General features: G+C 38.1%; 1 protein-coding gene across 1 annotated transcript; it reads left to right on the top strand.

The window, feature by feature from the left end:
• Window positions 1–2,461: 2,461 nt before the first annotated feature.
• Window positions 2,462–24,365, top strand: LOC132841750 (serine/threonine-protein phosphatase PP1-beta catalytic subunit). Its single transcript, XM_060864239.1, has 8 exons — window positions 2,462–2,602; window positions 19,513–19,644; window positions 20,280–20,510; window positions 20,698–20,802; window positions 21,235–21,306; window positions 22,106–22,257; window positions 23,090–23,224; window positions 23,687–24,365. Exons 1-8 carry the CDS (start codon window positions 2,551–2,553, stop codon window positions 23,789–23,791), a joined length of 984 nt encoding a protein of 327 aa, XP_060720222.1. The 5' UTR covers window positions 2,462–2,550; the 3' UTR covers window positions 23,792–24,365.
• Window positions 24,366–25,076: the final 711 nt, after the last annotated feature.

The raw sequence follows: 25,076 nt of genomic DNA, 5'->3' as shown, positions 1-25,076 counted from the left end.
TTAAAATAGTACATGTGCGATTTAAGACACAACACTAGCTTGTTTGATTGAGATAGATATTTCTCATTTTATTTTTGTAAAATAACTGAATAAAACAAAAGAGGAGATTGTGAGTAAATCAAGCCACACCACATGGGGTCACAACCTCTAGATTTCTAACCCTGTCCTAAATGTCACCAGAAGAGCAGCACAACCCAGATGTTCTGAAATGACACATTAGAGCTCTGAAGGTTAATCTATAATCTTACAAATAAATAACAATAAGCAGATTATATCACAAGAGAGACGGGAAAGGGAAATGGGAAAAAGAAAAAAAAATTCCAGTATCACATGAAGAAAAAGCTTTGGCTCAGGAAATTAACTAGTCAAGTTGAAAACCTTTTAAACCGAGAAGAACGAGGCATGAGGGAAATGAGTGCTGTTTTAGGAAATCCTTTTTATCAAAAGAAATTAATCAAAATGCATCATATTCATACCATCAATAATATAGCCTTAACATTCTAACATAGATAGAAATAAAACTAAAGCAATTCTAAATGTTTTTAAGCATCTTATACAATGTTAATGTCATTTCTCTGTACTGTGTAGGCAGTGCAATGAAACCACTCCTGCAAAAAACCATTCCTGCTTCCTTTAGCTTGATTTCTCCATCTAGTGGACGAATAGCATTCAGAATAAGCAAAAAAACAAATCTCAAACTTCGATTTAAAACGTTCATATTGCTCATGCTAAATCTCTTCTCTTCTTCATGTTTTAGTTTGTAAATGAAATTAACCCAATACTGTTTAAGAACCCAATACTGTTAAGAGTCTAAGCATCGAGAATTGAGTCTAAATCTTGATTACATTAATGCAAACGTGTTTGTATGATGTTTGTATCCTCTGTAAATCCTCTAGTGGATAATGGATGGAGGGATGGATGGACTAACATACAGAGAGGTAGATGAATTTGAAAGGGAAACGAACATGACGTGAAGGAAACGACCTGCCCTGATATTTGAAAACGGAATGGCACGTCCCTAACTGAAGTCCCTAACTACTGCATGCATTACATTATAATTATGTGCAATTGTCTGTAATTATATTTGTTTATAGTGTGTCATTGTACATTTTTTAACTTTTTTCAAATTAGGAGTGCAATCACTGATAGTAGCGCTATGATTAGATAGTGGATATGTTCATAAAAGGGGTCCAGTTAACAATTAGTTGTATAGTTGTTTATTTGTGTTATCTATCTATCTATCTATCTATCTATCTATCTATCTATCTATCTATCTATCTATCTATCTATCTATCTATCTAGTTTGTTACTGTTAAAAAGTGGTTATAGCTGGTTATAACAACACTACAGCATGTTAATCTATCTATCTATCTATCTATCTATCTATCTATCTATCTATCTATCTATCTATCTATCTATCTATCTATCTCTATCTATCTATCTATCTATCTATCTATCTATCTATCTATCTATCTATCTATCTATCTCTCTCTCTATCTATCTATCTATCTATCTATCTATCTATCTATCTATCTATCTATCTATCAGTTACACAATATCACACAAGCAAGATTATAATTTTGATTTGAAAATACATTCTAGAAATAGTTGTATGTTTTTTTTTTTACATAAATATTTAAATTGTAGTTAGTTCATATAAGACAAAGCTTCCTTCTGCATGTTATATGTTTTATATATAAGCATTACAAATAATCCTGTCTGGTTTGCAAAAACGTAGATAGCGTCAAGTCTGGCGACTTTTTGACCGTACACGATTAAGACACATTCCAAACACTGACATTTACAGACTCATTTCAGGGAAAAGTAGCTTAATTATGCATGTGAATACATCCAGTATTTCAATTCAATTCAATTCAATTCAAGTTTATTTCTTCCAGCATTTAGCAGAATTGCCTTTACATTATCTCATTTTTATACAACTGAGCAATTGTCATTTACAGACTCATTTCATTTCAGGGGAAAGAAGATTAATTATGCATGTGGATACATCCAGTATTTCAATTCAATTCAAATTTATCTGTGTAGCACTTTTTACAATTGATATTGTCTCAAAGCAGCTTTACATAACATAAACATAGAACAAAAGGTTATTATAAAGAATAATACAAAGATTCAAGATTAATATTAGATATATTTAAATGTGTTTGTATTTATCCCCAGTGAGCAAGTCTGAGGTGACTATGTTGTATTTGTGAGCATATATATATATATATATATATATATATATATATATATATATATATATATATATATATATATATATATATATATATATATATATATATATATATATATGTATACATTTCCAGCATTTAGCAGAATTGCCTTTACATTATCTTTACATTATCTCACTTTTATACAACTGAGCAATTGAAATATATATCCAAAGCGCGCGCTTTGCGTTACGCCCACAGCGTGCGCGTCCCCGGCTCCGAAACGTCACAGGAGCGCGCATGTGTGCGTGTGCGTGTGCGTCCCTTGCTCTACCCAAGGCGCAAAAAAAGCCTCTATAGCGAACACCCTTCAAACATGGCGGAGGGGGAACTGGACGTCGATTCGCTCATCTCCAGGCTTTTAGAGGGTAAGTTGTCTCCCTTATATCTATATTTAACCACTTTAGCGTGTTTCCCAAAGGGTTATCGAGGAAATCCATCCACAGAATAGATAGTTATCTTGTGTGTGTTTTGTTTTCTCTCCAAAAGGCCTCTTTCTTTTTTGGGAAGAACAACTAACATGTCGGTCACACCTTTCAGCTCAGACATCTCTGCTTTATAGAGGATGTTTCGCATGGAATAAAACACCACACAAAGAAAACAGCGTCTTTATTATTATCTGCGCCATTGTGGGTTTGTTAGCTGTTGGTTGTTGTTGTTTGTTGTTGGGGAGCGACAGGAATGGAATAAACACCACAGTAAACCCGTATAGTGTAAAATAAACACAGTAAACACGTCTATAAAGCTACAAACACTCCTAACTTCTTTGTACAATGCCTTATTACAGTCATATTCAAATCGTTTTGGATTGTTTATATATTTTACTGGCATTAGTGAAGCTTTTGTTGTTATAACTAGGTGGTACCATTGTTATAACTTAACTGTGTTATAGTTTGTTACTGTTGAAAAGTGGTTATAACAGGTTATAACAACGCTACATCGTGTTCATATGTCTGGGTATAAAAATACATTGTTTGCATTGTTATAACTGGTGAAAGGGTTTGTGTTATAACTAGTGACGGGATTAATGTCGTTAACTGTATGATAGTTTGTTACTGTTGAAAAGTGGTTATAACTGGTTATAACAACACTACAGCGTGTTCATATATATCTGGGTAAATAAAATGCATTGTTTGCATTGTTATAACTAGGTGGTACTATTGTTATTACTTAACTGTGTGATAGTTTGTTACTGTTGAAAAGTGGTTATAACTGTTTATAACAAAGCTACAGCGTGTTGATATATCTGGGTAAATAAAATGCATTGTTTGCATTGTTTTAACTAGGTGTAAAAGGGAATAGGTTATACCTGGTGAAATGATTTGTGTTATAACTAGTGAAGTGATTAATATCGTTAACTGTATGCTAGTTTGTTACTGTTGAAAAGTGGTTATAACTGGTTATAACAACATTAAAGCGTGTTCATATATCTGGGTAAAAAATGCATTGTATGCATTGTTATAACTAGGTGTAAAAGGGAATAGGTTATAACTGGTGAAAGGGTTTGTGTTATAACTAGTGATGTGATTAATATCGTTAACTGTATAATAGTTTGTTACTGTTGAAAAGTGGTTATAACTTGTTATAACAACACTACAGCATGTTAATATATCTGGGCAGAAGTGATAGCAGTGTAATAACTAGGGTTGGTTATAAAATTATAAACATTGGTGTTATAACTGTTAAAGCTGACTGGTGATGTTATAACTGATAAGAAGGATCGTTATTATATTTGGCCAGGTGGATTTGTATCTTTATAAGTAGTCAGGATTGGGTTATATCTGGTAAAGAGGTTTAGAGATGTGATAACTGATAAGAAAAACTGGTATTTTTATAACTGGTCAGAAGGATTAGTCTTGTTATAACTCATGGTGGAGTTATAACTGTTATGAACATTCAGTATTGTTAGAGAAGGTGAAAAGACTTGGTAAACTGGTAGAACTGGTCACAACAACACCAGTCCATCTTACCACTTACAACTGGTGAAAATGTTTGATATAAAAGTGATTAACAAGTATAACTGTTTTTGTTGATAACTGGTTATAACTGATTATAACTTGTTGGAATGGTTGGGAAATGTTATAACTGGTAAAAAGAATTCATTGATTATAACTGGCCTGAAAGATAGTTATATGCTATAACTTTTTAAAAGGTTTGGTAAGGAAACATTTTAAGGTTTTTAAAGGTTTTGTCAGGATTAGCGGTGTTATAACTGGTCATAACGATTATTACTGTCTGGTATTGATGATTAGATTTGTTATAATTGGTGAATCGAATTGATATTAAGATGAAAATGATTATTTGACATGTTCTTTGGATTCTTTGGATATCTGTGTGTAGTTATAACTGGTTATAAGCTAATGTACGGCCATGAGTGTGGAGAACGGGCTGGTCTCTATGCTTGGTTTTATTATAGATGGTGAAAAAGAAGGTGTTCTCAATGCATTCGCCCTCATAGCTCTGTCATTACGCATGAAACCGAAATCAGAAGAAATGTTTTTGGGTTTGTTCACATTTTATTTTCGGATACTTTGACAACAGATGTAGTAAAAATATCTGAGGACCCCTGGCATATGAACAGTGGCATACTTAATGCATTAAAGAGCCTCAAAAGAAACCTATTTTTAGTCCCTGACTTGCAGGGGGTTAAGTAGATAGAAATATAATATAATAACTGCCCCAGCACTTAAAAACACACAGACACTGGACACAACTGTGGGAATAGATCGAGTAGTATATCGAGAAGATGCCCAGTCATGCTTTTAGTAAAGGTGTAGAACGCTGCGCAGAGAAATAGACGGGTTCTTTACTGACACGTTACGGAAAGAGACTCGAGAAGTTAAAATCAAGAAATTCGTGAAACAAACATAACCGCGATCAGTAAGAAAGAGACAAGGAAACATACGTTAATGAACTTTTTTAATTTGTTTTGCAAACGGTGCTTACCTTTAACATTATTCGAACATGATTAAAGAGACTTTTTTCTGTTACCATGGAGATTAATGACCCTTAATATATTTGCTGATGTCAAAACATGATGACTATGGGTTTTTTGTTTGTTTGTTTGTTTGTTTTGTTTTTTAAAGTCAAAAATTGCTAAAAATCAGTGAAGGAGAAAAGAAGTCCTGCTATATTATTTGTTCGTGTTTGTGAGGGTTTTTTCTTTCTTCTTTTCTTTTGTCTTCTTTGTTTTTATTCATACAGTTTAAATCCTCTGCATTTTTAAGCTAGCGTGACAAAAACAACAAATACATTATCGCAGGCGAGAAAGTCGGAATTGGTGTTGCGTCCCACAGGGCTTCTAACACAAGGTATGTATTCCTAAGGAATTGCTTTAGATGCAAGGTTCAGGAGTGTGTGTGTGTGTGTGTGTGTGTGCATTCTTAACAGTTTATTAAATTTTAATCATGGTTTTTCATGCTGAGTAAGGGATTGCATCATCCATCAGTCTGGTGTTAATCTGATTCATACCTGTATTACTGGTTGTGATCAAAACAAAACAAATCACTATTTCACAATTCTATACATCGAATTTATTTATGCTGAGCTTTCATCCGGTGTTTAACAGTACACAATTCTAAAAGTTAGACATGGATAAAAGCAACCCGAGTGAAATTCTGTTGACTATTTTGTTGGATGTTATGAGCTTGTAAACTTATTACTGCTATATAAAAATATATTCCTGGCACACGATTAGTCGTTATTATCTGTACATCACATTCAGATTCGTCAGAAAGTGCTTACGCTTCATAACTTCCTGTTTGTCGTATTCGCGAAAGATAATGTTTCATATATCACCAGGGGAGAGAAAGTTCTCTTCAGGACGGTTCATCGACTAGACGCACAACCGTGGAGCGTTAACCACATTTTGATTGTTAGCAGTTTGTTCAACTGTTTCCGGAGTGCTAAGAGAGCAACTTTTAAATTACTGTTAGCTAAACCAGCTAGCATTAGCACGTCAGGTAACTAGGCGACAGTGTAGCTACACTTTGGAGTAATAATCTGAATAATAAATCAGTAATCAAACAGTAATGGAGTTGTAATAAATAATTAATCAAAATATAAATGCAAAATCTTACACACACAAAGTATTCCTCATGTCTAAATCTGGTTATGACACAAGTATTTAGCAAATTATTTGTAGTAGCATTTACTCAGTGTTAAAGAAAATCCAGTTCATTCATAATTCTTATCGATCAAGAGCCTGAGTTTGAGTTGTAGATTATGGATTATGAGCTACTGCAGTTTTATTCGTTCAGTTAGGGTAAAGTAAACAAGTTAGAGTTTGGCACTAGCTAAAGCTCTGGAGAGGCTGAGCTGCATTAGTGGATGATTTAGCACATGTCAAGATTAGGAGGTTCTCTTTCACCGCTCTTTTCCTTTTATGGAGTTTTTTAATGGCATGGCTAATTGTAAATTAGCAGTCTTGTGAATGCGCTTGGTAGTTTTTGGGTAACTGGCATTAGTTGACATAGATTTATGGATAAGAAGGAAAAATACGGAACAGACTTTTTTAAAATTTGGCAGGAGGTTTAGTTCGGTTTGGCACACACTTAAACATTTACACACTGTACTGAACATCATTTTTTTTTTGTTCCCTTTGGGACAAAGGCTTCTAACGTATCCTTAACATGTTGGGGGAATTGAATCAGTTCATCTCGTGACGAAGCAAACCAGTAATCCTGTTGACCAGACAGCGGTGGAAAGAGTCTTCACTCAGACGTGATGTTATGCTAGAAAACAGTTGTGAGAGAAAAGCATACTATTATTAAGTCTCTGGAAGCTAGACAACAGACAGTTTTTGACAACCCAGGAACCCAGGTCCTGAAAAGCATGGTTTGTATTATTTTTACTTCTAAATGCAAGCGTGTAGAGATTTTTTTTTCTCTACAACTGTCTGACACTTTACTCCAAAATCTGTACATTCAAAATAAATGATGCTGGAAACTGTGATGGTTCTTACTGTACTGTAAGATTTAGTGCAGCACTCTTAGATCTAAAGCAGAAATGGTCGCATATCTGCATGCTCACGTGTCTTTTGTGTTGTGTGCAAACATTAATCTGATGCCAGTCGATGGTTTTGAGCAGTAGCATGAGCGCCAGAGTGACCTTCAGCACTCCACAGGGACCCTTGAGACGACGAGAGAGAGAGAGAGAGAGAGGTACAGTCGCTTTCTTTCACGCCGAGCCTTATTTGGACACAACCTAGGCGTCAACCCTACGCTGGAAAGTAAGGGGTCTTAAAATAGCCACTTCTCTGTATGCTTTTCCTTGCATTGGAAAAGAGTCTGTTATGACTGTCATCATTAAAGGAGGTCATGTCGAAGAACACTGAGTCATAATGCAACACAACGGTTTTGCTGGAAGTTCTTTGTTGTGGATCGTCTGTTTCATTTCGGTCCATTCAAGGCACTTTAAAGACAGTAAGACATATATGTTTAGCGTAGATCGCTTGGGTTTTTCTTCTCGCAAAAGCAGTTATAAAGATCCTTGGCTCACAGAGCGTTCGATAAGTTTTGTATACTTTTCTGGCCACAAGATTCAGAATCGAAACACGCTAGCCGATGTTGCAGCTAGCACATATTGTTAGGGTTGGGTATCAAAAGGAATTTTCCGGTTCCCATTCCGGTTCCAGTTCTGTCTTACGTATCCCGGTTCTGATTCCGATTCCATAATAATGCACAATACTTAAACAATTCCATTTGTGTTTATTAATCACTCTTTAAATATTTTAAACAGAGCATTTCAATTCATATCAATTTAAATTCAAATAAATCCAACATCAAATTTAACATCCAGAATTACAACTTAGCAAAACAGTTAGCAATTTTTCTGAAGAAAAATTAACATGTCTGCTTTCTCTGGGAGAAGATGAGACCTTTCCTGGCTTATTGTATCTCCAGCGGTGGAGAAAACCCTCTCAGAAGGGGGGAGATTTGCTTCATTGTTGTAGCTTTGGAAATTAATCCACACTTTAGACTTTCTTTTAGACATGTTTAACACAAAGCGTACCTCAGCACAGCAGCGCGAGTGACTGATTTCTGTCGTAAGCTGCGTTAATTTGGTTGCGTGACTGTAAAACAATGAATATTCATGAGGTTAGACATGGCTATTTAAAGTGACCGCTCCCAACGCTTTGCCCGGCATTGCATCGGAACCGCATTTGGAACCGAAACTTAAAGATTCCGTGCGGTTCCGGTTCCTGTTAAAAAACAGAATAAGAACCGGTTCTCGGTTCCCAACCCTACATATCGTAAGCTTTTTTAGAGAAAGGTGTAGTCACTGAATCGAAGAGCAAATATTACAGCATGGATGACAGTGTTTTTTAGTTATTTGTGATGTGAGTTTGCTGACATTCTCAGGGAAAAATCTGTGGTTGGTCCATTGCAATATCAGTCAAATGGCATCAGTAGGCAAAATATTTAGTACCAGAAAGTACCAGATATCTGTTTTTTTGGATGCTACAGCTAGCCAGATGCTTTATATTCCAAACACATTTTTTTATAATGAAGTCTAGTTACAGTGTTTGCACTAACGTCAGTACCAAGACAGCACCCGAGTACACTGGAAAATACCACCGCACCAGCATTTCAAATGTCACGCCTCCATGGTGCCCGGTCCACCCACATCAGCGTAGGAGTGCTTTCACTCTTTCTCTCGTCAGGCCCGAGACGTTTTCCATTCTGCTTTCTAAATGGCTGCGGTAGTTAAGCTTCAGCCCTTCTCTCTCTCTGTTCATTGTAACGAGCACAGAAGTGCGTCTCATAGCTTTTCTGGGACTTTAACAAGAATAAGCGCCTCTTGGGGACAACAAGCGTCCAGCAGCAGCTCTATCTGACACCACTGTTTACACTCTCAGCGCTCTCGACTGCTGAATAAATAAACAGGCCATTTTATGGGAGCTTGAATAGACGTGTTACGGCATCGTGACGCTTCTGTTCTTTTGCAGAAGAGACAGAGGGTCATGTTACTCAGCAGAATTTATAAGCATTTATTTTTTATTTTATGACTCGGGAGGTGTTTAATATCTGGAAAAGGTCACCGACGCATGCGCTACAAGACTAAATACGACAAAACCACGACACCTGCGTAGAAAATCTCTCCCATACAGCGGACTAAAATAAGCGTTGGTCTTTTGGCTTGTAATCTTCTCAAAGGAAGATGGAGTAATACGGACACGACCGATCCAGAAGGAAATTAAATACCGTAAAATAAGAAATGATCTCAGAACCACGTTTCAGTTGAATCGAATAGCAAAAGTTTTTTAGTAAAAATCTTTAAACTTCACCCAAAAAGTATGCTTTATAAATGTCATAGACGCAGAGTTGACTTTTTTTTATCCCCAGTTAAGTTACTTCAGTCCTGTTACTTTGAGTTATTATAATTTAGTTTTCAAAGTATCCAGTATTCACTGTATGTGCTCGCTACGTAGGCTTTGTAACATTAATGCATTCTAGGACCAACTTAATATCATCAAGTAGAATAAGTTAAAAAAAGTTAAGACCAGTTTTATATCTGACTGCTACAGCAATCAGCAGTAATATAAAGACCACCTGCATGATACTGTGTGAGACACGGACAAGACCTTGTATGCTATAAATCTGCCACCAAGACATCTTATAAGTTGCCTCCAACGGACGCTTGATCTGATCGAGATCTGGTGAACTCGTAGGCCAAAACAACACCTGGAACTCTTTGTTGTGCTCCTGAACTCATTTCCGAACTAATAAGCAGCATAGCAGGGAACATCGTCCGGCTGGAAGAGGACACTGACATCAGAGGATACCACTGCTGTGAAGGGGTATATTTGTACACTAAACCTCCCCCATCATTCAGATCACCCCATCATTCCTCCTTCCATCACATCAACTTTGAGAACGTCATATATCCAACCTCATCATAACGACATAATCAATGTTATTCACTTCACCTGTAATGTTTTGCCTGCATGTCAAAAAATATTATTTGGCAACCATAGTAGAGACAGGACTGACTTTTCCTCTTGTTCCCTCTCTCTCTCTCTCTCTCTCTCTCTCTCTCTCTCTCTCTCTCTCTCTCTCTGTCTCTCTCGCTCGCTCTCTCTTTTTCTCTCTCTTTCTCTCTCTCTCTGTCTCTCTCTCTGTCTCTCTCTCTCTCTCTCTTTCTCTCTCTTTCTGTCTCTCTCTCCCTCTCTCTCTCTCTCTCTCTCTCTCTCTCTCTCTCTCTCTCTCTCTCTCTCTCTCCATGTAAATGTCAGCAAGCACAGCTGTCTCTGTTAGTAATATCTGCTTTGCTGTTTAGTGACAGCGACAGCTCACACGCCACCCGAGGCCCAAGCGAGAAAGATTCACGATGTGCTTTTTTGTGCACTATACATTCAGCCACTTCCTCATATTAAAGGCATGAAGATCCCACTCCGAGACTCGAGCTGTTGGGATCGAGCAGGTGTGTAGGTTAGACTTTTATAGCAGAAAGTTCCATGGGACATGTATACGTGCTTGTGGTTCTCTGATCCAAGCTCAAAAAGACCTGATCCGGCTCCTCCAAGTCAGAAGTCTTAAGACATGAAGACAACAAAGCCGGATCAGTGTTTAAGGGATAGACCTTTAGGAAGAGTCACACAAACACATACTTTTAAAAAGTTTTCCCATCTTTTTTTCTACTTTTGCGCTATTTGCAGATCCCCTACTTCTGCGACTCGTTTTTTTATCCTATACGTCTCTATACGCTTAAGCGCTGATTAATTAAATCTAGATTACAGACATCATTCATGCAAATGTTGGCTTCACCTTTCAAAAAAAAGAAGAATACTAATACAAACTACAAGGTCTAGGTTGAAGTGTGCCGTCTGAATCGACAGGAAGTTGCGTCATATGTCCATCACACAGAAAACACAGCAAACTCTGCACTGTTTTATTGATGTAATGTCAGTATGATAAGATTTCACATCCTGGACTTATGTAAAAAAATGACACCCGTTGTGATGACACAATACGAAGGGCTACGCTGAGGATGGATAAATGTGCGAATAAACGTGTTCATCTTTTTAAAACCAGGTTGTGAAAGAACTGCATGTTTTTGCAGCACACAAATTCTTTCTTATTTCCACCCACCTCGCCTCTGGATTTCATTACCTTTAATGGAGCTCTGTGTGAGTGTGTGTGAGTGTGTGTTTGTTTGTGTGTGTGTGTGTGTGTGTTTTGTGGGATTGTTCATATTTTAGCTCATTAGCCCTTTGCAGATTATAAAACAACAGCACCTCTGTTGTCGTCTCTCTCTCTCTCTCTCTCTCTCTCTCTCTCTCTCTCTCTCTCTCTCTCTCTCTCTCTCTCTGTGTCTCTCTCTCTCTTTTTGTGTACGTGTTATTGCACCCATTCTCCATCCTGCCAATTAGCTATGGCTGTAAAACCAAACCATAAAACACAAATTGTAAACTATGCAGTAAGTGTGTGGGTGTTTAGGATAATGAACATGAGCGTCGTAATTGTTTACCAAAATGACTCATAATGAAAACACTTAGGAACGTTTAACACACAGAACGGGCCCTTCATCCTTCTCGTAGAACGGACGTGGTTTTCCAGAAGCATAAAACTCTTCAGAAACGCATCCGGTGCGATGACGACGCACTCTTCCGCTTAGCCCGAGCTCACAGACAACCACGATTGGCTACTGTGACTCTGACCTGAGTGACGGATAGCCGCAGCATTGTGAGGATTCAAACTCACACTCTCCCTACAGGCAACTAACTCATTCACCCATACATGAGTCTTACGTTATCTGAAGCCGGTACTGTAATTACGACATGGCTGAACACGAGCGTGACGCTCAGGCCACTGCAGGTTGCACAACAATGACGTTGTAGATTATTTCATATAAAGTGCTCTTTCGTTAGCGAAAAGTGGATGTGTGTGACGATTGCGCATCACTTTCTTACACAAAGTAGAAAATTTTTTTTCGCTGTGTAAAAAGATTACAGCAGGAGACGCAAGGTCATGTAGGTCACACCCGCCATGTGATTTAATGTCCATCATTACAACACGTAGATTTTTTTTCTCCCAATAAATAAAAATGTCGTGTATTGAATTTCAGTGTAGCAGCGATTCAGTCCGTTATACTCAGCATTTAAGTACAATGGATTAGTCTGTTTAAATTCTTACTAAAGGTTTGTGTGTGTGTGTGTGTGTGTGTGTGTGTGTGTGTGTGTGTGTGTGTGTGTGTGTGTGTGTTACGTGCTGTTTTTTCCTTCCTGGCACCAGAGCTGGCACCAGAATGCAACATAATGCCTTTAGTCCAAGAAACTCTCTCTCACACACACACAAACACACACACACACACACACACACACACACACACACACACACACACACACACACACAATGAGACATATTCAGTGTGTACTCCATAAACAGTGAAAAGGCCTTCTCCATTTGCTTCCATTTTCAGATGCCACAAGCCAGAGGAAGGGTCACAGTTTTCCACTGTGTTTTTCTGTGTGTGTGTGTGTGTGTGTGTGTGTGTGTGTGTGTGTGTGTGTGTGTGTGTGTGTGTGCGCACAAGTTGTGCAAGTATGCTCATAGTCATTAAATATAAATATTTCAGAGGTCATCTGTAAAAGTTTTAGAGAAACACACACACACACATACACACACACACATATAAGCTGCGACCCTTCTGATTCCTTTATTAAATAACGTTATACTTGTATTTATTAAAAGTTACATTTAATGAACTGACATTTTAATGAAATGGCTGTGGTTTAAGACAAAGAAAATTAAAACATTCTCAAAACTCTCCATTTAACAAGTTTATTTACTTCTTCTTCTTTTCTTATAATTCAGCATTTGCCATTAAGAGAAATTCATGCACGATCACTTCTTGCGTCTTCAATTAGTGCCGTCATCAAGGTTTAAGCTCCAACTCACCTAAAGTGGACACCTGTATCATGCAGAATCACACGGTGTGAACATCTCTACTTAAACAGAGCGAAGCTGAGGTACTTTAGTCCTTTGTAATACCACCGTCGACTCCACCACACTCATTATACCGTGGGTCGGTGATCATAGTAGAAATTTATTTAATGCATTTCAAGATGGAGTTAAAATAAACACCAACACTGTGTGTGTGTGTGTCTTTTGTCGTTCTTCCTCTCTCTGTCTATGCCCATATATGGCGTAGTTTTCGGAGGGAGTCATTCATACAAATAAACAACTCCGTTCTTCCTTCTCTCTCACGTTTACTCCCTTACACTCTCTCACATATCTTAAATCTGCTGTGAATGTGTTTCCTGTGGAATGTTTGCACACTGAGTTACAGGTATAACGCGCAGGTGCTCAGTAAGGTGCTCAACTTGTCCTCGTGCTGGTTTTGCAGGCTTTTTTCTTTTCTTTTGTCAGTGACAAGTACACGGTCTCGAACGGCACTGCCTGAAAAACAGGCCACATGGTTCGTCCGTGCCAAACTCCATCACTAGTGCTCAGTCATTATCTCAGCCAGGTGATGTGCAAATACGTCCCGTTAACTCTGCTGCCACTCTTAGTTTATCATATACAACAGCTGGATTTTTTTATTGTTGATTAGAAGGAAGTGAAAATTTTGTAATAGTAATTATAATAATAATAATAATTATTATTATTATTAGTAGTAGTAGTGGTAGTAGTAGTAGTATATTTATTATTTTTATTTTTATTATTATTATTTTTTTTTTTTATTACTATTATTATTATTATCATCATTCTCTGCTAAGACAGTACAAATGGTGTGGATTTCACTCTCTCCTGGGTGCCTTTAGCTTTCTGTTGATGTTTCATGCAGATACTGGCCACATGTTGGGTGGGACAATAATTATAGAAAGTGCTTGGACCCTTCTGATCGCTATATTTTGTTTTATTGCACTTTTTGGGTCAGTTTTAAAGTTTTAGATTAGGAGGTGACAACGACAACGTTTCTAGCACGTATTTATAACAAGGAATGTTGTTTTATTGAGAGAAACTGTGTAATCATGAACTGTGCGTGTGTGTGTGTGTGTGTGAGAGAGAGAGATTAGTGTGCAGACTCTCACATGTTGTGTGTTTTATTTAAAAGTCATTGTTCTTAATCCTCATCATAAACCTCCAAAATTTCCTGAGATTCCTGTTGAAAGCAGTTTAGGGAAACATAAACAAATAAAAATACCTGTAAAGAATAAAACCTGATGTGCTTTGAAGTGTTGCAATGACCCCAAGAGAGAGAGAGAGAGATAGATAGAGAGAGAGAGAGAGAGAGAGAGAGAGAGAGAGATGAAGAAAAAGAAGGGAAGAGCAAGAGGGCAGGCGGAGGCCAACAATCTGCACTGCAGTGTTTTAGTTTGGCATAAAGGAGAACCAGAGAGGACACTGTGTCTCTCTGTCTCTGTCTCTCTCTGTCTCTGTCTCTCTCTCTCTCTCTCTCTCTCTCTCTCTCTCTCTCTGTCTCTGTCTCTCTCTCTCTCTCTCTCTCTCTCTCTCTCTCTCTAAACTAACCCCTTCACTTTTGATCTAAAAGTACATAGATGATGCATCTCTCTTCCTGTCCTTCTCCTATAGACAATACAAAGACATGGGGTTGTGTTTAAAATCTTCAAACCTTTAAATCTTTAAATTACACACTACCTCTTGAGACCACACACACGCACACACAGACACGCACACACACAAACACACACACACACAAACCCACTACTACCTCAGTATTTGATCTGTTGTTTATCTGAGGATTCAAAATAATACATTTTAAAATATTATATAAATTATGATGGTTTCAAAATAATAATTAGGTTATTTAAGGAATAATTTTTTTTTTAATTTACTTTAACAAACCTATACATTTAATTATATAATAAACATCAAACACGATTAAAAAATACAAAATAAACAGATAAAATAATATAATAATAAAATAATAATAGTAATAAAAGTACATTGACAAGTAAAATTATACACGATGAAGGGGTGACGTGTTTATGGATCTGTCAGCTAGTCACATTTTTGAGACAAAGAAAGCCGCCGATCACGATGCCCCTCACCTCTCCTCACCTGATTCTGTTGCCATGGAGATTTTCCTTTGTGGAAATACAGAGAAGAATCCTGGAGAGGAGCAGAGGGCAAAACGCTCAGAAAAGCATCGACACCCCGCCTTCTGTTACTTGGTACAGTCCACGGGTGTATGTGAGTGAATGTGTGTTTGAGTGTATGCATGTATGCCTTTACAGCTGTGTGTGCATGAGAGAGAGGGAGAGAGAGAGAGAGAGAGAGAGAGAGAGAGAGAGAGAGAGAGTCTATGGTGTTTAGTGGGAGTGCACAAACTTGGAGTTGTATGTGCTTGTGTTTAGTTTTATTTTCTCGTTCACCATGAAATACATTCATGTTGTAAATAGATTGATGGCTTTGTGTGTGTGTGTGTGTGTACAGTCAGTGTAACTTCATCCAGGTGGTGTGAAGTGCTGTAGTCTCTGCTCTATATCAGGTCTAATTTACTGCTAACTGATCCTTAGATGCCCAGTAAATGCTCTCACTTCTATGTGTGTGTGTGTGTGTGTGTGTGTGTGTGTGTGTGTGTGTGTGTGGACAGGTGCTATAAGTGTCAGGCAAACAGGAATCCATACTGTACATATCTACGTCTAAGTTTATCTCCGCTTCAGGGTCAAGCCGGTAAAATTGGACACAACGATATAATATCCTCCTCGTGATAAATTACTGTACGTCACAACATATTTTCTGATATACTGTGATATCATTTTATTATATTAAATCATTTTATTGAAACGAACAAAAGTCCTATTTGTTAAAAATAATGTAGATAATATAGTCTAAATTTTCATATAACTCATACATCAGGGTTTCACGCAGAAAAGTTGTTAGTTAAGGCGGTAGGATTGGGCGGGGGACAGGGCTTCTTTGTGACATAGACCACAGACTCTGTACTACTTTTAACAATTATTAAAAACAGGCACGTGCAACCTAGCTAGCAGGTGAAGAACTCAAACAACAAAATCACCAGCTAACTTTAAATTTGCAAGAACTATAGACTAATACAACAACAGGCTTAAATAAACCCAAAACATAAGTCCACTTACAGTTCTCACTGTTATCCTCCAGACAGTGACGGACCACGTCTTTCTCTAATTTCGGCCGTGTGGCACGCGTGCCCGCTCGCGGTGTGAAGCGCTATTCTCCGAGATGCACATCACGGCCTTTTGTGCAGCGGAATTTTTTTTTTCTGGACGACCTAGTTAAGGCGGTAGGGTTTCCCAGCTTAGGCGGGCCGCCCAAACTGCAAAGTGCTGCGGGAAACCCTGAATATATATATATATAAAAAAAGATTTTTTTTGTAGTTTATTGTATAAATGTATCATTTAGTATCATATACAGTATGTATAAAGGCAATTCTTACTCTTAGAGGGGCTTATTTATTTATTTATTTATTCATTTTTCAATACTTTTGTCAGCTTTTTTGCTCCATATGACGGATATACACTTCATTTCATGGCAATTTTTTTAATGACTACTTTTGCCAAATTTCTGTCTTTGAACAAAAATAAAAAGACGAGTAACTTTTATCACCTTTTTGTTTTTGTCTTTTATTTTATGAGCATGCATTTTGTCGTCTCGAGTGTTTTCTACATATTTACGGAGCCGAGTACAAACGTCAAATATACATCAGTCATATTCAGTAAAGCCGTAATAACGCGATGTGTGACGTGCGGCTTCTTTCAAATATCGTCTCTCTGCTTAAGTTCTTAACTATTCGGACCAATCAAAAACGTTTAGCTTCATGTAGGAAGTCGCGTGAGATGTAAAACCACTCCGTGATACATGGTAGAGGGAAATCCTTATGATTTATAGTGAAATGAAAGTATCGTTTGGCGGCACAGGGACTGTAAATTAGATACGATTCGCATCTGCTTTCACACTTTCACACACCAGCATCGCTTTCCTCCTGCTCAGGAAGTTTGCACAGGGCCTTGCATCGTTCTCCAAGATACACAGAGGTCGACTCAGGTTTTGCTTACATTACTGAAATGCTGCTTACTCCAGCTGGAGGACCAACCTCATGGCTTTTTAACAGCCTGCAGTCTGTTTATTTCTTTATATATTGCTTTGTGATTAATTAGCTGCGATTCTCCATGAAGTTCACCTTCACCTTCTTGTTTTTGGCCGTGTTTTCAAAACCGTTTTCCTGTCAAAGCTAAAGACACGGTTTTTCTCTCTAGTGCGAGTCTGAGGATGAAAAGCATTCCCTTGAGCACGATGCTACTGCTACCGTGTTTCACCGTACGGACGATTTTGATCGGAAGCCATTTTGCCAAACGACCGACGTGTTTATTACCGCTAGCGTTTTTCCAGAAAGTTCCATCGATGGATAGCATTTAAGAAAAATAAAAGCTAACATGATTTTGTCCAGTAACAAACTGCAAACCTCGGATTTTCAGTTCCTCTGTCAGGGGAACTTGAGTGGTTTCTTTTAGAAAGCTAGAAATGTTTGTCTAAATAATGCAATACATCCGAGAGTTGATTATTTTTCCAACGACGGTGTGGCCCGAAGTGTTTTTTATCCTCTTACGTTACAGCTGAAATGAATCCACGAAAATGAATCCACATCTTCCAGCCAATCAGAGTTGAGAATCCAGTTGCTGCACACTTTTGATTGAACTTGACATATCGTCGCTGTCGGGCAGAAACCTTGTATGTCCAAATTTTGTCAATTTCATATTTTTTTACATATCGATGCTATTGGTCAGTCTCCATGTGGGTCTGTTATTTTTACAAGTTGTTAACCAATCTAAAGCCTTGAAAATAGCTTGAGTGCAAATCTCTTAACTCCATTGGACACTTCAACTGTCTGAGAAACCTCGTAACTCCACCTCTTCTTTACTCCGCGGGAGAGCTGCGCGGCATATTTCTCCTCAAGATTAAGAGTTGCAACGAATCAACACGTCTTAAAGTGATATCTAAAGTGATTTTCGTGGGGCTCAAAGAAAAAAAAATCTTGGCCCCCGCTAGTTCTGGTGCTCGTCTGAGGACAGGAATTTAGCGCAAGACAATCCACTGCAACGGGGTCTAAACCCTGTGCATTGCAGATAAGATAGGATTGTATCTTACAATGTCAAGGCAAACCGTTATGTTCAACCGTCATGCTCATCACTTTAAGCAAGCTGGCTGGCTTTTTGCTTCATTATTATAGGTAAACATGCCGTATAAACTAGTGAAAGAATAATTTGACCTTTATTAATTTTATTTTTTGGGTGAACTATCCCTTTAACTCTGATTTTATCTATGTTTATCTGTGTTATTGATGTATAAATATCTATTTATTACTATTTATTACTGCTTATTATACATGTTCATTGATGTTTTAAAATGTTTTAATAATATAATATTTGAATTAAATTGAATGTTTTGGATACCACTATTAAATTATTGTTTTTATTATTATTTTACTGACTTTAAGTCAGCCTACTTATAGACAATGCCTCTCTTGGCACTGTGCATGTAAAACACTGTTTTTTGGACACTAACAAGTGAAAACAGTTAGGTTAGATACATTTGAGTAGGTCTGTTTTGTTAAAAATCCATAGCTGTAATGCTTCTGTGCAGAAAGAAACCTGTGAGCCACGAAGGTAAGTTTGTGAGCAGATTAGACTAATCTCCACCTGTTAGACAGCCTAATCAGCTTATCGTGTTTTGTATTGCATCATTTATAGCTCTTAAACCTTTAAAATAGAGTTTAGGAAGATGTATGTAACTACAGTCATTAGCTTTGGTTAACTATTAAAGCCTTGTCTCTTGTCAAAAGGCTCAACGTAACCGCAGACTTTATTAAACACTGCTGGCAGCAGCGACGTCTGTGTCCGTACCGTTCTTATCAATGACAGCATAACCTCGTATCTCCCTGCTCCCAAGTCATAAAGCTTGTATCTCCGATAAAACGTGACTTTGGGAAAATGTTGTGTTAATGTTGGTACACAACAGTATATGATAGCAATATAAGGTATAATAACAACTTTAACGATACAATGTTTAATAACTCAAAAAAATACGGTGTTTTTTTAATTTCCTGAAAAATAATGGTTTTGGAGATACGAGGATTCCGCCCGACAGCGACGATATGTTTCATTGTTTTTATTACCTCTTATTCATCGCCATCTTTGTTTTTTATTTATAATTAACTAATTTACTTTTTAATTTTCTCTCTCTCTTTCTCTCTCTCTCCCTCTCTCTCCCTCTTACTTTCTCCGTCTCTCTCTGTCTCTCGCTCTCTCTCTCTCTCTCTCTCACTCTCTCAGTGCGAGGATGTCGCCCAGGAAAGATTGTGCAGATGACGGAGGCTGAGGTGCGAGGGCTGTGTATTAAATCCCGAGAGATCTTCCTGAGTCAACCCATTCTGTTGGAGCTGGAGGCACCGCTCAAAATCTGTGGTCAGTGTCCACACGTCAGGGTTTAACTACATATCATCACCCGTAGGGTTGCAGTATCAGGGCTGGGCAGCAGGATGATGTGAGACTGAAATAAAAATGCCCTCATGTCATCTCATACACACAGAACAAAACCTGTCATGATTGGTGTGTTTGAGTGAGCAGACACACTTCGTACTCCTCACAACCATTAGATCTGAAGATTAGATTTTTAAAATATATATAAAGATGCAAAATAAGTGCCTAAAAAAAGGTTTGTAATGTCTCACGCAGCCAGAGAGGATGCTGGTTGAGAAAATACTTTCAAGATGTCTGACAAAACTCTGTGTCTCTCTGTCATTTGCCGTCGAACGGAAATGAGACAACGCTGCACTTCTAAAACTGTCTGTTTACGCCACGGCTCTTATTTCTTTAAATTACTTCTTATGTGATTTCTTTCCACACCGTAGACCGGAAAGGTTTGCAGACGAGACATTATCCGTTTGTCCTCTGAGACGTCGGAGCGCACAGACTCTACCGCGTCGATCGGTCGACACCTTTATTCACATTCAGCTCACTTCGTCACTCCACCTCAATTTGTCTCGTTCTTGTCCACCCCGTCGTTTTACAAGCTGCATCTTGCCGTCTTGTGTGTACAGGTGACATCCACGGTCAGTACACAGATCTGCTGAGGTTGTTCGAGTACGGCGGGTTTCCCCCGGAGGCGAACTACCTCTTCCTGGGCGATTACGTGGACCGAGGAAAGCAGTCTCTTGAGACCATCTGCCTTCTGCTGGCCTACAAGATCAAATATCCTGAAAACTTCTTCCTGCTGCGAGGAAACCACGAGTGCGCCTCCATCAATCGCATCTACGGCTTCTACGACGAGTGTACACACACACACACACACACACACACGCATTATGACCTTAACTCTATTTTATTTTTTCAGCATCACTTCTGAGATAAAGTATATATTTGAGTCAAAATAACACAATAGTGCCACCTGGTGGACAAAAAACCAACTAACTAAACTGGATTTGTGTCTTTATGCGATTCAAATTTTTGTTTTTGCAGGCAAGCGCCGGTTCAACATCAAACTATGGAAGACGTTCACCGACTGTTTCAACTGTCTACCCATTGCTGCCATCGTTGACGAGAAAATATTCTGCTGCCACGGAGGTGGGTTTTAATTGGAAACTGTCACCGATGCTTTTCAGCAATCACCAAACTCATATCTGAAAACCCTGATGGAAGATGAAGGTTTTTAGGCCTGGAGCATTATTATTATTATTATTATTATTATTAATATAAATCGTTACAGAAAAAAAGGATTTCTGTTGGCTTCCATTGAGCAAATTGCTCAGTGTGTTTATCAGACTCAGGAATATTGTTATCATTAACACGCATACATCTTTAACACCCATAAATTCACCACGCTTTACATGTTATATATATGTTTTTATATATATATATATATATATATATATATATATATATATATATATATATATATATATATATATAACATCTCAGGACTGATGAGGAACTCGTAATCGGTGTCCTTTTAACCAACTAACATAGGTAACTGATTCCCCACGCTCTCTGTTACAGGATTGTCTCCTGACCTGCAGTCCATGGAACAGATCAGACGTATCATGAGGCCCACAGACGTCCCTGACACAGGTACACACTCTCTCTGGAAGGAGCACTTAAGGAGAACTCATCAAAACGTGCCAGAATTTAACACCAAGCGATTGATTTGCCCGTCATTATGATTTTTAATTTGTTTCAACACTTTTTTATTGTTTCTGAATCAACACAAAAACAGACCCAGTTCCTGTTAGTACCCTTGACAGAAACATTAACATTAAAGGTGGGGTGCACGATGTTTGAGAAATGCTTCATAAAACTGAGTCGGGCCGACAAACAAAACAAAGGTGTAGCCAATGAGCATAAAGGGGCGTGTCTTGTCAATATGGGCGGAGAGAGTGTTCAGTGCGCATGTCTGACATTAACAGAAAGGGGTGTGTCTTGTCAATATGGGCGGAGTGTTCAGTGCGCATGTCTGACATTAGCAGAAAGCGATTGAAACACTGACATCGCGGATAAAAACAAAACGTGAAGAAAGGCTTACAATACGGCAAGAAGCAGGACCCGTGTTAATATAGGATCAGCTTTCCAGCACTGGAGAGAACTGAACGTCTTCCGTGTGAAACGGAGCTAAACCTTTCACGGTACAACACACAGCACTACAAAAACACATTTGTATTACCATAGTATTACTCATTGTGTTCATTTATTGCCCCAGCAGGTTCCGCCATAATAGTTGCGTATGTATGTGTGGGTCGGAGCTATCAAAAGAGGGGTGACACCCATTTGGGTTAGGGGCGTGTTTGTTTTGGTGATTTCAAATGTCAACATAGTAACATGTAACAGCACTGTGGTATAAAGAAGTACTTTTTTTTTCTGATCTGATCTGCAGGGCTGCTGTGCGACCTGCTGTGGTCCGACCCGGATAAAGACGTCCAGGGCTGGGGAGAGAACGACCGCGGCGTGTCCTTCACCTTTGGAGCCGACGTTGTTAGCAAGTTCCTCAACCGCCATGATCTGGACCTGATCTGCAGAGCGCACCAGGTGACTTCTCCTCACACACTTTCTCCCTTAACACCTAAACCTTCGGAAGGATTTTATTCGATTTCTGGTATTCAGTTCCTTTTTTTTTTCATATCAGGTTAATTTTTTAATTCTATCCGGTTCAATTTTCTGTTCAATTTCAGTTCTATATCTCTTTTAATAATAGATTTTGTGACGAAGCAGATATAAAAAAAAAAAAGTATGTCAATTAAATTGAACTATTTCTAGAATAGATAATACTAGAAAATACCGTGCTGGGATTCCTGTAGGATTTAGAATCAGTACCTCTTCGGGATTCTAGAGATCCCGAGACGCCCCGAGTGCTTTTTCTCATGCACCTAAAGTCTGAAGGTTTTATCTTCACTCACTAAAATTTTGTGTAAAGTTATCAACAGAGGGGAAAACACACACGTCTCACACTGAAAGCCAGCAGAGTCCTGACTCGTTTTCTACCCAACTTCCGGCGATAAAATAATTTGTTTGTTTATACTGATTGAAAATGTCCCAGAAGTTGATTTAGATTTTTTTTTGTACTGGTAAAAAGGGTTCGTGTCCAGACTAAACCCATTTACTAATCAGCGGACTGGATCAGCCAATATTTTGTATTAGCCGTAAAATTTGACTTGCTGATTTAAGGCGTGTTCGAAAGGTGTTCAGTAACAAACGGATGTTAGGTAGCGAGCGCTGGTGGCTGAGCATGTTATCACACAGCACCAAGACAGAGATAATCATTTCACATAGAGTGTGTGTAAAAGATTAACATAGAGTGTGTGTGTGTATGTGTGTGTGTGTGTATGTGTGTGTGTGTGTGTGTGTGTGTGAATGACTGCAGGTGGTGGAGGATGGGTATGAGTTCTTTGCCAAGAGACAGCTGGTCACTCTGTTCTCCGCTCCAAACTACTGTGGCGAGTTTGACAACGCCGGCGGCATGATGAGTGTGGACGAAACGCTCATGTGTTCCTTCCAGGTATAACACACACACACACACACACACCCACACACACACAGTTCATTTTGAGTTCATCATTTGGAAACACTTGGGTTGATTAGTATAATGATTTATTGTTAGAAACAATTTTACGTTACACTTTTCTGGCATATTGGAATCACAATGGAATACGGACCGTAAACTCTGATCCAAATCAGAGGAACTGATGTAGTCCCGAATCTTTAGAAATTTTAAAATGTTTGTGTGTCTTGTGTAGTCATGTAGACTTTTTTTTAGATGTAGATATATTTGAAAGCTCCTCGTGTGAATGCCGTTTTTATTTTTTTATATCCACATATCCATGACGTAGGTCTGGACTGGGTCTCAGTCTAAAGCTTTGGTGAAGGTTCTTTAAGCTTCTGGAGATTTGTAGGAAGTATACGACAGTCTGAATGTTCATAAATAAGTCACTGTCTATCGTGTTCTATTTGTCCTCTTCAGATCCTGAAGCCTTCAGAGAAGAAAGCTAAGTACCAGTACGGAGGGATGAACTCGGGGCGTCCCGTGACTCCGCCCCGAACAGCCGCCCCACCCAAAAAACGGTGAACGCTCGAACGAGCAGCACCGAAAAGTGGAGAGAGAGAGAGAGAGAGAGAAAAGAGTGAACAAATCGGTTGATGAAGTACAAGGCAAGATCGAGGGTCAAAACTCCCTCTGTGGTTTCTATCATGCCGGAAAAACAATGTAGTCATATACACAGCGAGAAGCAACCCTTTCTGATTTTAAACATTTATTAAACCTTCCCCTTGTCTTTCTTCTGTACTCCTGTAATCTGTTCTTTTCTCCATCTTTCAGTCCCAGTCTTTGTCTGTGTAACCACGGTTTTCACTTAAGTGATTTGGAGGGAAAAGAAAACACATACATACACACACACACACACACACATATATATATACACACAATACACAAACATTAGTCTGTCTGCATATCAGAGTGTTCCACTTTCTCTTTGTTTGCTTTTTGTTTTAGTTTACCTTGGATAGGATGATGTACATTGACTAGTTCTTTCTGTTTTTTAGTTTCATTCTTCCCGATCTGTTTCTCGAGAGAAACAGGAACACGTAAATAAACCAATAACTTTGTCTGGGTTTTCAGTAAATAAACCAGAATAAACTGAAAATGCTGTCTGCCTTTTTTATATATTTTTTAATTTTTTTAAGTAAAAAAGGGTTGCAGTTACAATAAAAGGCCAATAGATGTCGCTGTGTTCCAGCTATTTAGGATGTTGTAGCTCAGTTGTTGGTGTAAGGTAAGGTAAGGTGTTGGACTACAAATTGCAAGGTTGTGTGTTTGAAACCCAGCTCCAGCAAACTGCCACTTCTGGGCAAGGCCCCTAACCCTCAATTATATAAAAAAAGAGCTGACGATGAGATAAAAATGTATGTTGTTTACATGAATGTAAACAGGAGGAAAATCTGCTTCCATCCACAACACTCTTCACTGGCAGGTAACAATTAAAGTTAGAATTATTGCTTAACATTTTAAACGTATGTTTTTCAAAAGCTTGTATAGAGATTGCACGGATGCTGCAATTTTAAAAATATCTGTACTAACGGTTTAAAATAAGTTTGTACAAAATAATATTACAACATTGTAGAAAGGTTTATTTAAAGTTATGACAAAACTTTCAGAAAACTACATAGTTTTCATAGTGAAATTTTATATCAATATTAAGCAATAAAATATATTCATAAGTTCATATTAATGAATTCATGCGAATGTTTTGCTAACGTACGACTGTTATCTCTTTAGTCAGACGTACACATAATACTTCCCATAATCGTGCTCTAGTACATGCATGTTATCATCCACTGTTTGCTAATATGATGAA

The sequence above is a fragment of the Tachysurus vachellii genome, chromosome 2, assembly GCF_030014155.1.
Source record: "Tachysurus vachellii isolate PV-2020 chromosome 2, HZAU_Pvac_v1, whole genome shotgun sequence".
Classification (NCBI taxonomy): domain Eukaryota; kingdom Metazoa; phylum Chordata; class Actinopteri; order Siluriformes; family Bagridae; genus Tachysurus; species Tachysurus vachellii.
Note: the sequence above shows the minus strand (reverse complement) of the source record. Positions and strands in the feature narration are given on the sequence as shown.